The 16692-nt window shown below is 42.1% G+C and overlaps 1 protein-coding gene, 1 long non-coding RNA gene and 1 other non-coding gene across 3 annotated transcripts in view; all 3 read right to left on the reverse strand.

Moving 5' to 3' along the window:
* Positions 1–16692, reverse strand: part of LOC138945443 (uncharacterized) — an 83121-nt gene that overhangs the window by 22681 nt on the left and 43748 nt on the right. The window lies entirely within an intron of this gene.
* The window catches only part of LOC138945439 (H/ACA ribonucleoprotein complex subunit DKC1-like), a 31109-nt gene that overhangs the window by 7856 nt on the left and 6561 nt on the right, over positions 1–16692 (reverse strand). Inside the window, exons 4-11 of the mRNA XM_070316867.1 lie at positions 16134–16225; positions 14451–14700; positions 13908–14034; positions 10325–10455; positions 8564–8707; positions 8057–8177; positions 6113–6231; positions 4068–4171 (exon numbers count right to left, since the gene is read on the reverse strand). Of these exons, the coding sequence (XP_070172968.1) occupies positions 4068–4171; positions 6113–6231; positions 8057–8177; positions 8564–8707; positions 10325–10455; positions 13908–14034; positions 14451–14700; positions 16134–16225 (1088 nt within the window). The remainder of the gene's footprint in view (positions 1–4067; positions 4172–6112; positions 6232–8056; positions 8178–8563; positions 8708–10324; positions 10456–13907; positions 14035–14450; positions 14701–16133; positions 16226–16692) is intronic.
* LOC138946454 (small nucleolar RNA SNORA74) lies at positions 2748–2945 on the reverse strand. Its single transcript, XR_011449318.1, has one exon. It is a non-coding gene; the product is annotated as a small nucleolar RNA SNORA74 (small nucleolar RNA).

The raw sequence follows: 16692 nt of genomic DNA on the forward strand, positions 1-16692 counted from the left end.
GGGGGCGCGGGAGATGGAAGCTTGCTGTATGTTATGTAATGTATATATTGTGTGTGATACGTGGAAATGTGATACTATTTATTTGCATGTATGATACAGGTACAAATGTGATAATTGTAGGCTTATACTTGTGATTACTGTGTGGAATACATGAAATGTGATATTTGTTTGTTTATTTGTTGCTTAACGTCCAGCCGACTACGCAGAGCCATATCAGGACGAGGAAGGGGGGGATGAAGGGGGCCACTTGTCAAGCGATTCCTGTTTACAAATGCACCAACCCATTACTTGTGTCCCAGCAGGCTTTAGTAAAACTAAATTAACACCTACTAGAAGATTACCAGTTTCCAGTATGTTAAAATAGGCTTAACCCATCTACTGCTGGACCCACATCAGAACACTAACAGATCAAACCATACATGAATCGCGAGACAAGCGGCAAGAGAAGAGATTTTTTGGAAAAAATACAGGTGAATGAGCAAGAAGGCAGAAAAAAGAAAAGAATTCATGAAGAAAAAGAGAGCATGACAGGAAAGAGGAACCAAAAATCTACCTAACAGCAAACTAGAAAGCTCCTGCGGTTCCAAAAACAGGAGGGGCCTTTAATTTCATAACCGCAGTGCCCCACTGCGGGAGAAATGTGATATGAATGCTGTTTTTATACGTTATACTCTTACTTTTTCCCAAGCGCAAGACAAATTCTTCTTCTACAAATTGAAGCTAGGGGCAAGTTTAATAAGACACTCCTAATATAAGGACAGGATTAGGGCTACAGTGATACCTCTGTCTCACGACTTTGAAAATGTAACTGAAATTCGGTCGTCATATGGAGGGGTCGTAACATGGAGGATTGTTTTGTTATCAATGATCAATAATGGGCGGGGATGTAGCTCAGTCGGTAGAGCGCTGGATTTGTATCCAGTTGGTCGCTGTCAGTGTGAGTTCGTCCCCTCGTTCGGCGAGAGATTTATTTCTGTCAACTTTGTGTGCAGAATCTCCTCGGTGTCCGAACACCCCCGTGTGTACACGCAAGCACAAGACCAAGTGCGCACGAAAAAGATCCTGTAATCCATGTCAGAGTTCGGTGGGTTATAGAAACACGAAAATACCCAGCATGCTTCCTCCGAAAACGGCATATGGCTGCCTCAATGGCGGGGTAAAAAACGGTCATACACGTAAAATTCCACTCGTGCAAAAAACACGAGTGTACGTGGGAGTTTCAGCCCACGAACGCAGAAGAAGAAGAAGAATGATTAATGATCCGGAATGACATTGGCGTTTTGATCGATGCCGCCCACAAAGTAATGTTATTCTTTCCTTAAACGATTATGGTAACCTGTTTTCTATTCAATTAATTACTCAGTTTTCTTGCTTGTTTAATCAAGCCCCGTAACTACTCGTGGGTTAAGGTTTGAAATAAACAAACTGAGGTCGAACGAAAGCATGCGGTCCCAAAACATGCACATCGATGTCGATACCAGCTACTAATCATAGTCATACGATACCCAGCAACGAATTGGTTAAAAACAAAGAAAAGTGTCCCAAACGCGAGGAACAAAACGAATTAGAACCGCGGCAGTGTGTTGAAACTGATGTAAAATTGTAGCCAAAAGCGTCAGTTTTCACGATGAAACTTGACTCACTCATTCAAGGGACAACTGCACTACGGACTGTCCACAGAGTTGAGTAATTTAGGACACTCCACTACTCACCTTCGAACTTCACCGACGGGATTCTGAGGAGAATTTATTGATTCAAACGAACGCGTGGTTGTATATCGCGTCATTCGGTCACGGATCGGGGAAAACCAAGAACAGTTCCAGATTTCAAAACCCATGTTCGTCGGCCGCCATTGTCAGCTAGACCGAAAATGTTTACACGCGATTTGCATACGTACATCGCAAAATTTCATGACGTCACCACAACTTTCGGTTTTGGTTTGATGTTCGGATTACTTTCATAACGTTTCTGTAACTTTGCGTGTTTAAATGGTTCATGCCCAGTTCTTTGTGAAATGAAGCAGGCATCTGGCCAATGACCTTTATCTATTCAAAATAAAGTAATGACCTGAAATAGAAACGAAAAACCATGGCTTCAGCCGTTAGCGTGCCGAAGTGATGTACACGGACAGGATTTCACCACGAGTTTGTGTCCGTATCGCGCACTGACTCGACTGGAGATATAAGTTGGAGTAAACCAAACCCGTGATAATTTTGGGAAAAGTCGTTATAAGTCCACGTATGGACGGTCGTATGTCGTATTAGAGAGGGGGACGTAATATGGAGGTGAGAAATACTAAGAAAAAGAAGGAGAAAAAATCCGCCAGAGAAAAGTCGGTCGCAATATTGAGGGACCCGTAAAAGAGAGGGGTCGTAAAGGGAGGTACCACTGTATCTATAACTATAAGCGTTGCATGACCCGAAAGCAGTTGGACAGTTGGTTACAAGCCAAAGTTGGTTCTTTTAAGCCCTTTTTTTCTCTCCACTTTTTCTACATAAACAGTGTCCAAAGTCATTGTGTCACACCAAGTATCAAAATGTCCTGAGGAAAGAACACATCGAGCAGACAAGTCCTGGCAGATGTTTCATCATAGATAACATACAAGTCAAGGAACAAATTTCCTGCCTTGCAAAGCTAAGAGTCGTCCTCAAATCTTACGATTTTTATGACCAGTTGCCAATTTCAATTCTATAACTGTTTGTGGTAAAATACAGAAAATTTTCACTCAACGCGATCGGTGTGTATGAAGTGTCTGCACCATTGACTATGACCACAGACACAGGGAAGTGGGTGGCCAACTCTCAGGTGCAGTAAAGGGTAGATCCACCCAGCCAACACTACACCAAAACGGCGAGCATCAGCAAGCAGCTACCCCCATTCTCTCTACCACAAGTGTAACACCGCAGCTGACAGGGAAACATCACTGCAGTTGACTTACCTGTGGTCTAACGCACTTTAATGCTACCGGCAGATCAAAAAATTATTGCACTGTATTCCTCATCTTCTGAATTCAAAAATATATAGATATGTTATGTTTACTTTAAAAACGCGCTCAGAATTAAAGAGAAAAGGTTGAGTATGATGTTCGTATGCTTCGCAGAGACGAGCGTGACCCGTCTCGGTCTTCAATTATGGTTAACCGAGACTATCTGAATTGTCGCTAATGACGGTTTTTTTAAAAAGATAATCTTAATTTAGTTTGATGCCAACAGATAGACTAAATGTTTTTACATCGCTTCACGCGACTTGTTTCTTCTTTTTCTGCATAAACAGTTTCTAAAGTGATTGTGTCACATCCAGTATAAAAATATCCTGAGGAAAGAACTTTGAGCAGGCATGTTTTATGAAATGTCAGCACCATTTACTATGACCACAGACACAGAGAAGTGGGTGGCCAACTCTCAGGTGCAGTAAAGGGTAGATCCACCCAGCCAACACTACACCAAAACGGCGAGCGTCAGCAAGCAGCTACCCCCATTCTCTCTGCCACAAGTGTAACACCGCAGCTGACAGGGAAACATCACTGCAGTTGACTGACCTGTGGCCCCACGCTCTCTAATGCTACGGGCGATACAAACATTTCCTTGTGCACACAAACAGAATTTTAACCAGTTTTATCGTTCATTCCAATGCTGAGGGTATGTGTCTTCAAGCACACAAATGCAACCCACTGAAGATTTGTTTATGGTTATGTCTGATATGCAAACATCTTCACAAACCTGTTTCTTTCATGCATAAAGCAACGCTACAAAATGAAACTAGGGGAACTAATGTTTGGGACACCTTTTCTCGCTAGGTCTAATAAAAGTATTTAGGGATCACGTTCACCGGAAAATTCTGCTATTTTATGGGGGAAATATCAGAAATGAAATTGGCAACCAGTCATACAATACAGGCTGACGTTTCATCAGACTCTTTTCTCTCTCCCGATAAATACAATTACAATTTTTTTCAGACTTGTTTTGACTGATCGGGGTAACAAGAGCGACTGGTTTGTGTGAAAGCCAGGGTTCATGCATACAGGTTTGAAAAGTGGCTGCCATGATCACTGGGTATGTAAAACCAACCTGACGTCCTGCAAGGTCTTGGCGAAATCTTTGGGCGTCTTCTCGTTCACTTTGCCGTACTTGTCCAACAAGCCTTTTGCAATCATGCCCTTCTTCTGTACTGCCTGAAACAGTCACACCACAAACGGTATTAGTAAAGTACTGGCAGTTGCCATCGACACATTTGGGAACCCCTGTTTTGCACTTGGAGAATTCTCAAACAAACTTGGTGTATTTTTAGTAAAATGAGCGTATACCACACTACATTTGAACATCCATGATTCAAACATGCTTCACACGCGTCTGTGGCACTGTAAGTTAAGTTTACCAATACATTTAAAACAAATACGTATTTCAATGTTTTCTGACAAAAACTGTAATCATGTGTCTGGATCCGCTTAGGGTTGTGCTTGTGAAGAAAAGTAGTCCAGGAATTTTTCTCATCGTATTATTTTTTCCAATGGCCGTACTGATCGTATTCTAGACAATCATGCATACAAAATACGGAGAAACCATATGGGTTCCCAGGTCTGAGACACATATCTGGCACCTACTTCATCCACAAAATGCAACAGAACAGTACGAGTAAATGGTTATGGTCGATTCTACAGAGTGCTTATGAAACTTGAACATAGCTTTTAAGATGGCAAGCAACAACCATGCATTTGGTCAAGCAAATTAACATCTGGTGGTACCTAAAGGTGTGCAATTTCTGAACATTAAAGCTTGTCTGTCAGTATCTGACATAACCCCTTCCTGAGCACTTGTGAAGTTTCATGATGCTAGCCATTGGCACTGAATAGACAATGTTCACAAATAACTCTGTCAGGTTTGTATGGGTTGTGAAAGAGTGAATACCCTTGCTGTTAGTGAGCTGAACTTTCACACGAGATATCACAGGCCAGTCACTAGCGAGGGGTGTGTCTGAAACACGTGACATCACAGGCCAGTCACAAGCAAGGGGTGTGTCTGAAACACGTGACATCACAGGCCAGTCACTAGCAAGGGGTGTGTCTGAAACACGTGACATCACAGGCCAGTCACTAGCAAGGGGTGTGTCTGAAACACGTGACATCACAGGCCAGTCACTAGCAAGGGGTGTGTCTGAAACACGTGACATCACAGGCCAGTCACTAGCAAGGGGTGTGTCTGAAACATGTGACATCACAGGCCAGTCACTAGCTAGGAGTGTGTCTGAAACACGTGACATTATCGGCCAATCACTAGCAAGGGGTGTGTCTGAAACACGTGACATTATCGGCCAATCACTAGCAAGGGGTGTGTCTGAAACACGTGACATTATCGGCCAATCACTAGCAAGGGGTGTGTCTGAAACACGTGACATCACAGGCCAGTCACAAGCAAGGGGTGTGTCTGAAACACGTGACATCACAGGCCAGTCACTAGCAAGGGGTGTGTCTGAAACACGCGACATCACAGGCCAGTCACTAGCAAGGGGTGTGTCTGAAACACGTGACATCACAGGCCAGTCACTAGCAAGGGGTGTGTCTGAAACACGCGACATCACAGGCCAGTCACTAGCAAGGGGTGTGTCTGAAACACGTGACATCACAGGCCAGTCACTAGCAAGGGGTGTGTCTGAAACACGTGACATCACAGGCCAGTCACTAGCAAGGGGTGTGTCTGAAACACGTGACATCACAGGCCAGTCACTAGCGAGGGGTGTGTCTGAAACACGTGACATTACAGGCCAGTCACTAGCAAGGGGTGTGTCTGAAACACGTGGATAAGAAGCACGTGCAAAAACCATGCCTTATTAAAAGCAAGGGTATACACTCTTTCACAACCTATCCGGAGTTATTTATGGAATTTATCTGTTCGAGGAATTTCTTGATTCTACTTTATTAAACGTTAAAAATACTACACATTCCACAAGGCAAAATCTGTCCTAATCCTGGATTTTTCTTTTAATTCATTTTGGAATGTTAGCTTCACCTTTTAGATTTGGCTTTTGATTAGCAATTTTGTTGGGGAATAATGTCAGCACACTGCTCCTTTTAGATTTAGCTTTGATTAGCAATCATCTGCAGTAAAGTAAATCTCACCATAGGCCCGAGCCCCCACTTGCGTGGATACAGGTCTCTCTGCATGATGACTCGTTTGATCTTGGCCACAATTCCGTGGTCACACGATGCCATTGTGGCCGTCGTCATCAGGGCAATGGCTGAAAATATACACATACACATTAACCTTGCACAACCAAACACACATTTCTAGGAAAAACGAACGGCAGACCACCATGCAATTCAAAGATCAGCTGAATAGAACTCTAACAAAAATATATGTTGGTTTAAGGTAACCCGACTGACCCTATTTTTTTCACGCCGACCCTAAAACTTGTTTTCATTTCTAAAAAAAACTAAGCACATTTTGCAAACCATACCGAGACTATAACCTTTAAAATCGACTAAATTATTATTTTTAAACAAGAAGGGCAAAGCCCATACGACTCACATGCTTTACACATTTTTCCTACCAAAAGTACATGTGACCTTGACCCAAGGTCAAGGTCATCCAAGACAAAGCTGTTAATTCAAGACATAGGAAGTACAATGGTGCTTATTGGCTCTTTCTACCATGAGATATGGTCACTTTTAGTGGTTCACTACCTTATTTTGGTCACATTTCATAAGGGTCAAAGTGACCTTGACCTTGATCATATGTGACCAAATGTGCCTCATGATGAAAGCATAACATGTGCCCCACATAATTTTTAAGTTTGAAACAGTTATCTTCCATAGTTCAGGGTCAAGGTCACTTCAAAATATGTATACAATCCAACTTTGAAGAGCTCCTGTGACCTTGACCTTGAAGCAAGGTAAACCAAACTGGTATCAAAAGATGGGGCTTACTTTGCCCTATATATCATATATAGGTGAGGTATTGAATCTCAAAAACTTCAGAGAAAATGTGAAAAATGTAAAAAATAGCTGTTTTTTAGGCAACATTTATGGCCCCTGCGACCTTGACCTTGAAGCAAGGTCAAGATGCTATGTATGTTTTTTGGGGCCTTGTCATCATACACCATCTTGCCAAATTTGGTACTGATAGACTGAATAGTGTCCAAGAAATATCCAACGTTAAAGTTTTCCGGACGGACGGACGTCCGGACGGACGGACGGACGACTCGGGTGAGTACATAGACTCACTTTTGCTTCGCATGTGAGTCAAAAAAAATATATATATTAAACATGAAATAAAAAAGCTGACCCACCGACCCTATCTTTTTTGGTCACGTTACCCTAAACCAACATATAGTTTTGTTTGGCCTAAACACCAGAGATATACGTGATAATGGAGAGACAGACAAACAGATAGTGGAACCTATGCACCCCGGAATATACCAGGGTGTAAAAAGCTGGTGTGTGTATGCGGATTGGTGTTGCCAACTGGCAAATCAACGCCTGCAGCAACAAATGCCCCATATTTCTCAGGCCACAAAAAGAAGGAAAATATTACACAGCATTGAGACAGCTTTCTTTTCTTTCTTTATTTGGTGTTTAACGTCGTTTTCAACCATTCAAGGTTATATCGCGATGGGGAAAGGGGGGGGGATGGGATAGAGCCACTTGTTAATTGTTTCTTGTTCACAAAAGCACTCATCACAAAAATGCTCCAGGGGCTTGCAACGTAGTACAATAATGACCTTACTGGGAGAATGCAAGTTTCCAGTACAAAGGACTTAACATTTCTTACATACTGCTTGACTAAAATCTTTACAAAAATTGACTATTTTCTGTACAAGAAACACTTAACAAGGGTAAAAGGAGAAACAGAATCCGTTAGTCGCCTCTTACGACATACTGGGGAGCATCGGGTAAATTCTTCCCCGTAACCCGCGGGGGGGATTGAGACAGCGAGTTCCACACACACAAACACAAAAGAATTCTGCACTGCATTAAGGCGTACTAACCACTTTGACTTAAACATAAATATTGTGTAGTTACTCTCAAGGACATCAGATACAGATAACACAGCAAGCCACTCACCCAGTGCCACAGCTTCGCCCTTTGTGGTGACGATGACAATTTCCTCGTTAAGGTCGATGCCGTCTGAGTAACGAAGCACACCTGGTAACATCACTTTGGCTCCGTAACACACAGCATTCACCTGAAAATCAAAACGTTCAACTTCACCCACTAGTCAAAAGCAAAGAAAGCCAGAAACAGGGCTACTGCTTTACTTTGAATCTTCAGATTTCTGAGACGTAAACATGAGAAACCTACAAATGTTCTCAGATTTGCATAAGACTGTCTACTTTGAATGTGAATTTCAAAACATTTTTGGAACCCTCCTTTTCTGCAGAGGAAACCCTAAAATGTTGCTGTTTTTGCGGTAGAATTACAATCTTTTCCCACATGAGAGGAAAGCTGATGCCAAGGACTACTTATAACTACTATTCACCAAACTTTCATACTCATTGCCATTGCTGAAGCAAATAAATCCTAGCAAATCCTTGAAAAAAATATATTTGCCTTGACCTAAAGAACACTTACAGCCGAGTCTTTGATGAAGATCTTCTTGTGGTTGGTGAGGAGAGCTTCCAGTGGTTTGATGGCGCGGCGAAGATAATCGTCGCTTTTCATCTCGTCGTGCATGTACATGGCGTCTTTCACGTCGTGCATCGTCACCATCCCGTCCTGAAAGTACAAGATATTTTATTATCCGATTTCTCTCCTGGACAGTGGTACCCGAGATGAAAGGACCCAACTCAACTCAACTCAACTCAAATTTTATTGGCTTCAATTTTCATGGAAGAATTTGTCTTGCGCTTGGGAGAAAGTAAGAGTATAACATATAAAAACAGCATTCATATCACATTTCATGTATCACACACAGTAATCACTAGTATAAGCCTACAATTATCACATTTGTACCTGTATCATACATGCAAATAAATAGTATCACATTTCCACGTATCACACACAATATATACATTACATACATACAGCAAGCTTCCATCTCCCGCGCCCCCCCCCCTCCCACACATACATATCCTCGCACGTGCGTCGACTCCATACAAATGACATCATCAGTCCATTAACTAAAATGCACAATGACTAGTAGTGGGTACATGATACTTAATACGTGCTCAACTAGACCTGCTAACTAAGATAATAACAGAAACAAAAACAAGGACTGGGCACAACATTTACACGTGTGTGACCTACTTACATCAGGTGCCTGTGATCTATAAATAACAATGATTGCGTTTAAAGTAAAACATGAATAATGCCGATGTTTACTAACAATGAATACATAACAACTAAGATAAGAATGTATGTGTTTTCATAATATGATTATTTTATAAAACACAGTGGGGAAATTTGAGACCAGTCTTTCTTTCTTTATTTGGTGTTTAACGTCCTTTTCAACCACGAAGGTTATATCGCGAGGCGGGGGAGATGGGATAGAGCCACTTGTCAATAGTTTCTTGTTCACAAAAGCACTAATCAAAAATTTGCTCCAGGGGCTTGCAACGTAGTACAATGTATTACCTTACTGGGAGAATGCAAGTTTCCAGTACAAAGGACTTAACATTTCTTACATACTGCTTGACTAAAATCTTTACAAACATTGACTATATTCTATACAAGAAACACTTAACAAGGGTAAAAGGAGAAACAGAATCCGTTAGTCGCCTCTTACGACATGCTGGGGAGCATCGGGTAAATTCTTCCCCCTAACCCGCGGGGGGTAAATAATTAATTCTTTATTGCAGTGTTTAGCAACAGTTCTCCAGGACTTAAGCTATTCGTGACGTTTCGTAAACCAAAGATGGCGTTTGAGACTGTTCTGTTTACATTCGACACTATCAACACCACTTTGCAATACTGAAATAAATTTTTTTTTGTTCGAAAGCTACAGCCAATCGTTATTATATCCCCTTAGGTACAGTTTTATAACATTATTGGCACATGTAAACAATATGAATTAATTAATGAACGCTACGAATATGGCAGCCTTTAAACCGTAGCAAATATTCTTCAAATATTTAAACAGTTTTGGAGACAAATGCAAGTATAACTCAGCTTTGCATAAGAATCCTACTGCTCTTTTTCAAAAGCTTCAATAAACCTAATTATAATTTTCTTGAAATATGGTGTTCAGACTTTTTCTTCAACACACTTCCCCCTCATTTACAAGCGTAAACGCTGTACTCGAGCTTAAAATATTAATAAAAATAGTAAACAGACGACTCACGCACACAAAACTGGTTGAGAATACACACTGACAAGAAGCACAGATCAACAAACCTGTTCCGACTGAATGCCTGAGCGAACTCGCCGCAGTTCCTGCATCTGACCTCCGACCCCCAGAAAGAGGCCAAGGTGAACACACATGGTACGAATGTAGGTGCCAGCCTCGCACTTCACATGGAAGATTCCTGTGTGACAAACGAGGCATGCCCTTTACTGAACTGTGCCTGAGGCTTACTCATGTTTCACTCTAAAACATGGGTGAAACCTAGGAAAATCAAATTGACTGAATTTTTTTGAGGCAGGGGTCCAGGGGCCGCCCAGGCCCTGGCGGGGGACGGTGCAGGGCCCCGTTAGGGGGGCCAGGGGGGCAACACCCCCCGGCCGAAAACGAAATTTTGCATTATTCATTGTGATTTTGTGGCCTTTCCTGGCAAAAAAATACACTATCATGCAGGTCAAAAAATGCCTTCAGATTCTAATGATAATGGTAAAAAGGGTAAACAAAATCAAAACAATTCACAGAAGTAATCATTTTTCTTTTGTATTCTTTCACACTTGCATCTTCCAACACAACGACACAATTGATAACAATTAACATTGACAACAGCCATACTACATGAAATAGAAAGTGAACAACTGAACAACTGAAATAAAAGTTCGAAATATTTAAATTATAAGAAGCAAACATTGCCAGACAGGCATTGAAATAAATGATGAAACAAAATGTCACACATGCAAACAGCATGATGTAGCACTGCACAAAGTAGAAACTAAGCAGTAGCATCTCTTATAGTGCGAAGTTCTCACGGAAAAGCACTTGAGTTTCAAGCACCAAACTTATCACACACAGTTTTAGTTTCATGAACTCCAACCAGTCCCATCGCCATTTGTTGGCTAGACCAGCATCAACAAGATCTGTCCGTGTGTTTTCCGTCAAAACCGGCATCTTTGTCACAGAAATCGTGTCACCACTTCGTAATGCCTGCCAAAACGTGAGAGAACTTTTTTTTATTTTTATCGTGATGCAGAGCAAATCCGAAAGCGAAGAAACCTCACCTACGGGGCTTACCGCGAGCACGGGCAAAAGCGCTTCCGTCTCCAGGCAAACTGCAACCGGTTCACTATAGGCCCATTGCAGAAACTCAAGTTAACAACAGCATTTCTACTCGGCGCGCGCGGTATGAGAATCACGGGTCGTAACTCTCTGGAATTGGTCATCCGCCGCCATGTTGGATGCCTTGCACGATCTCTGACAGTGCTTGAGCGTTGGGTGGCGACTCGACAAAAGTGAAAATGACACGTTGTGTGGCCAAAAACTGCAGTCAGCAGGCACACTTTAGGATCCCTAAAGTTGTTTACCATCAGGGTGACAACTGGAAGGAAGTTACTGAGCGGAGAAGACGATTATAACTGGTTATTTTTTGCTGTGTGCAGTGCGCTAATCAACAATTGTCCATCGGTTGTGCCTTTAGAGTGAACACTGTGATAGGATGCTTTGAAAATTATACTTTGCAGTAGTTACCTGAGCTGCATTGTACCTCATTTGCCTGTCTTGAGAGCTTTATCTTGTGAATTTTGGTGCACTGTCTGCATGGTAATTTGAGATAAAGAATAAATAAATGAATATAATAATGTATTCTTGCTTTACTTTTTATGTTGTGCTGTTGTGTTAAAAAGGCAGATCCCCTTTGGACTCATGCATGCACAGTTTTCTTCATTTTGTCTGCATACACAGTGAAATACGCAAAAAGAACAAGAGTGCAATGAAGAAAACAAAGACGGCATCCAATATGGCGGCGCGAAGAGAGTATGAGCGGAGTTGTGCCCCTCAGGGCTAAAGCTAGCCGATCCATTTGATAACGTCACGCCGAGTAAGAAGAATGAATTGGACCTATAGCAGCTCGAAAACGCGTTCCGCAAGTAAAATTGCGGATTGACGGAATTTCCGTCAGACTTATTTTCAGATTGACAGATTTCAGTCAATTAACGGGTTAGTTTCACCCATGCTAAAATATTGTGTGATAAAGAATACATGCCCTACCCTGTACAGTGGAACACCCCCTTTAATACGCCCTGATTTAAGACCCCCCCCCCCCCCCCCCTCTTCATACCTTGTTTTTTTTCATTAGATTTTCTGTTCATCACTTCTGTCAATTATCTCCACAGGGGTGTGCAAATCCACTAACCCGTGACCCGGGGGGAGTTAAAAATTGGCCGGGTTAGCTGAGGTCTTTGAGTAGCATTCCCGTGGGTTAGCTAAACATTTCACAAACAAAACTCAAGATAGAGCTTCAAATGCCAACTCCTTACGAAAATGAATGGCCAAAATACATTTCCCCTTGTTTTCCATAATGAAAACAAAGCCCAAACCGAAGCCCAAACAGTAAGTACTGTTTCTAAGGCGCTTTTTCTGAAGTATTGATCGTGTTCGAAAATGTCGTCTGCTTCAATGATGTGAGTTACATCCCTTAGTTTAGTTTTACATTTTGACCAATGAGAAAGCGCTCCCTAATTTGTTTCGGGCCACTGAAAAACAACCATGGTTCGGGTTTTCTACTTCAAAAGCGGAAAGCAAAAGTGTTGAGATAAAGACTAAACAAGCGACGGACAAAGAGTAGGATCGTCACAAACGTAAGAGGACGTTTCTTTCTAGTTGGTGTGATGAGTTCCCATGGCTACAGTTTGATGAGAGCACAGGAATCATGACGTGCAAGTGTTGCAAAAACTTTCCAAGTCTCGCGAATTCTAAGTCCGAGTTTGTTACGGGTTGTACAACTTATCATAAAGGAACTCTCAACTCTCATGATGGCAGCGTTGCTCATCGGCGATGCCTGATTAAGCATCAACGTGAGGAGGATAGTGGGTTACCTATTTTTTGCCCGGGTGAGCTGGAAATGAGATTCTACTAACCCGTGGGTGAGTTGTTTATTTTTAAATTTGCACACCCCTGCTCCATTTTAAGACTCCTTTTCATCTTTCTTTATTTGGTGTTTAACGTCGTTTTCAACCATTCAAGGTTATATCGCGACGGGGAAAAGGTGGAGATGGGATAAGGGAAAGGGGGGAGATGGGATAGAGCCACTTGTTAATTGTTTCTTGTTCACAAAAGCACTAATCAAAAAATTGCTCCAGGGGCTTGCAACGTAGTACAATATATGACCTTTGAATGCAAGTTTCCAGTACAAAGGACTTAACATTTCTAACATACTGCTTGACTAAAATCTTTACAAACATTGACTATATTCTATACAAGAAACACTTAACAAGGGTAAAAGGAGAAACAGAACCGTTAGTCGCCTCTTACGACATGCTGGGGAGCATCGGGTAAATTCTTTCTCGTCCCAACCAATATGGGACTCCCCCTAACCCGCGGGGGGTAAGACTCCTTTTCAGATTTTTGAGGTCTTAAAAGGGGGTTTCCGCTGTACCAAGCTGTGGCCTGGCTGTCAGAACATGATTCAAAGTTAAAACTTTAAATTTGTCGGCAATATAACAAATTCTGAACAGATTTTTTTTTTTAAAGCCTGCAGAAAACTGTCAACCAAGCAAAGCCTTGAAAGGAGACAGTGGAATTTTTATCAGTTACAAATACTGAAAATTTCCACTTTAACGCTATCGCTGTGTTAAGCGTACTGACCCATGCCCCTGTCCATGTCGTACTCGAACATCTTGCAGCTGTAGACTGTGCGGATACGTAGCTGTCTCTTAACAGCCGATATCAGAGGTGGACGCTGAAACATGGCTCCTGTCAGCTGCTCCAGGTTCTGGGAAGGAAGAAACAAACTGATGATGTTACAGGAACAAAACCCACTCCCTATGTAGACTTCGTACACATTTTATTACCCCAGACTCATCAAAAAGATTAAGACATGTTTAAGAAAGACCAGCAAAAAAAGCTGCTAATTTAAAAAGCTCTGTGCGCAACAGAAAAGCAATGCTTATCCATCCCCACACACATGAGCAACTGTGCATAAAAAACAAGGCAGGTTACTGGAACGTTTAACATAGACAAAACAAAAATATGTTTTATGTAAATGGAACGTTTTGTTTATATTAAACGTTGCAATAACCTACCTGACTTGTTTAAAAAAAATTATTTTCAATTTTGGAACGCTAGGACTCATCTGTTTTTGGATTTTAATGCATGACAACAAAAAAACACAGGCAAATCCGCACTCACCTGAGCAACTTTGTCGTAGTCTTTCACCGGGCTATGGAGACGGAAAATGCAGACATACTCTTTGCCGGCACTCTGCTGTGACTTGACCAGACGCGTGGCTCGCTCAATGCAGACGATGAGACAGCCTGTGACCTTGGGATCAAGGGTGCCGCTGTGACCTGTTTTGTCCACACGCAGAATTCTCTTGATCCAGGCCACGACTTCGTGAGATGACGGGTTGGCCGGCTTGTCAAGGTTGATAAAACCACTCCTGAAAGTAAATAAATTAACAGGTTAATTTTCTGCCATAGAATCATGTGACCTGCATGCATTATCTCTAAAAGTAAATACATTGGGAGTCAACAGATTCATTTTCTGCCATAGCATCATGTGACATGCATGCATAATCTCATACGCAAACAGAAAGAATGTGGAAGCAATTGCTGCTTAAAAGGTTCTCCGTTTCAAGGACTGACCAGAATGAAAAACCAAAGAGCTTTGAAGCCCTTGAACATGAAACCAAACAACACGAACAAGGAGTAGCTGATTCCCAGTACTTCAACAACTTCATCTCCCAAATCACATCCTTGGAGATTTTTTTTAATGGAACTCCACCCTGGGGGCACGCACTCGACGTCTCCAGACCTCTTTCTTCCCCCAAGCTGTTTCCTCCCTTAACGCATCCCATCCCTCAGTTGGGCAGCTTCGCAGTCGGTGATCCTGCTGGCGGTGAGCTCACCACATCCTGTGACTCAGTGTTAGGTGGTGGTGGTGGTGGTGGTGGTGGGGAGGGGGGGGGGGTTGAGTGGGACTTTGATGTGTGATTTTTATTTTTTTCTATATTTTTAGCTGCATTATTTTAGTCATTCATGAGTGGGTGGGTGGAGGGGATGGGCTAGTTCTAACTATGCATTAGATTATAAAATTGTATTCTGTGTAGACCCTTCCACCAGCATCCTAGACCACTCTTTGTACTTTTTCTTTTAATAGATGATTGTCATTTGTTTTACCTCATGTCTGCCCTGCGTGTGATGGTGTGATCGTGACTGCTGTAGTGTGGGCGTGTGTGTGTTGGTGTGTATGTCAGTGAATGTGTGGGCGTGTGTGTGTGTGTGTCAGTGAATGTGTGGGTGTGTGTGTGTGCGTGATTTTACCAACACTACGCTAAATTCCTTGTGCTTAAAATGTTTTTTTAATGTCACTTGGCTCAATAAATACTGTATTCTGTATTCTGTATTCTACACTCAAACTGAAGATTTCCCACAATTCTTTATTTGGTGTTTAACGTAGTTTTCAACCATTCAAGGTTATATCGCGACGGAGGGAAGGGGGGAGATGGGAAAGAGCCACTTGTCAATTGTTTCTTGTTCACAAAAGCACTAGTCAAAAATTTGCTCCAGGGGCTTGCAACGTTGTACAATGTATTAATTACCTTACTGGGAGAATGCAAGTTTCCAGTACAAAGGACTTAACATTTCTTACATACTGCTTGACTACAATCTTTACAAAAATGGACTATATTCTATACAAGAAACACTTAACAAGGGTAAAAAGAGAAACAGAATCCGTTAGTCGCCTCTTACGACATGCTGGGGAGCATCGGGTAAATTCTTCCCCCTAACCCGCGGGGGGTTTCCATCGAATAAGGAGGTAGAACTACAAATATGAAATTTAAACCAACAGGCAAGAAATGAAAGATCTTACTTGATGTACTCATCTGTTGCTCTGTGGAGTGGTGAACAGCCATTAGGAATGGGTGTGTAGTGGTTTGTCTTGACGTTCAGCTTGTTGAAACCCTGCACAGTGAAAAAATACATGTACTTCTTTCATACTTTCAGATCATCACATTCAGGGGTGTTGCTCCACATTTTCATGTTGGGACATTTGGCCGAAACTGTCAGAAAGCTTCAGGACATCTTGGAACATTTTCAGCTATTATTTTGGCTCATACAAAGTCACCACAACATTGAAGCACAAGACTCAAGAGGGGAACACTAATACATACAATCATTGTCTTAGGAACACAGATTACAGGGGCGGAGCAGTTAAGCCCGGGGGGGGGGGGGGGGGGGGGGGGGGGGTAACACCTGGGGTCCAGGGTCCCGTAGGGGGAGTCTTGTGGCTTATCCTTGATTTTAAACATGATCAACTGGTGTCAGCAGCCACTCATTATTTTTTTTAACGTTAGTATTAAATAATGGCAATTTATCTTCACTGATAATTTATCTGCTCCCGACATCATATAGTATGGTTAGAAGGAAGA

The sequence above is a fragment of the Littorina saxatilis genome, linkage group LG13 (assembly GCF_037325665.1).
Source record: "Littorina saxatilis isolate snail1 linkage group LG13, US_GU_Lsax_2.0, whole genome shotgun sequence".
NCBI classification, from domain to species: domain Eukaryota; kingdom Metazoa; phylum Mollusca; class Gastropoda; order Littorinimorpha; family Littorinidae; genus Littorina; species Littorina saxatilis.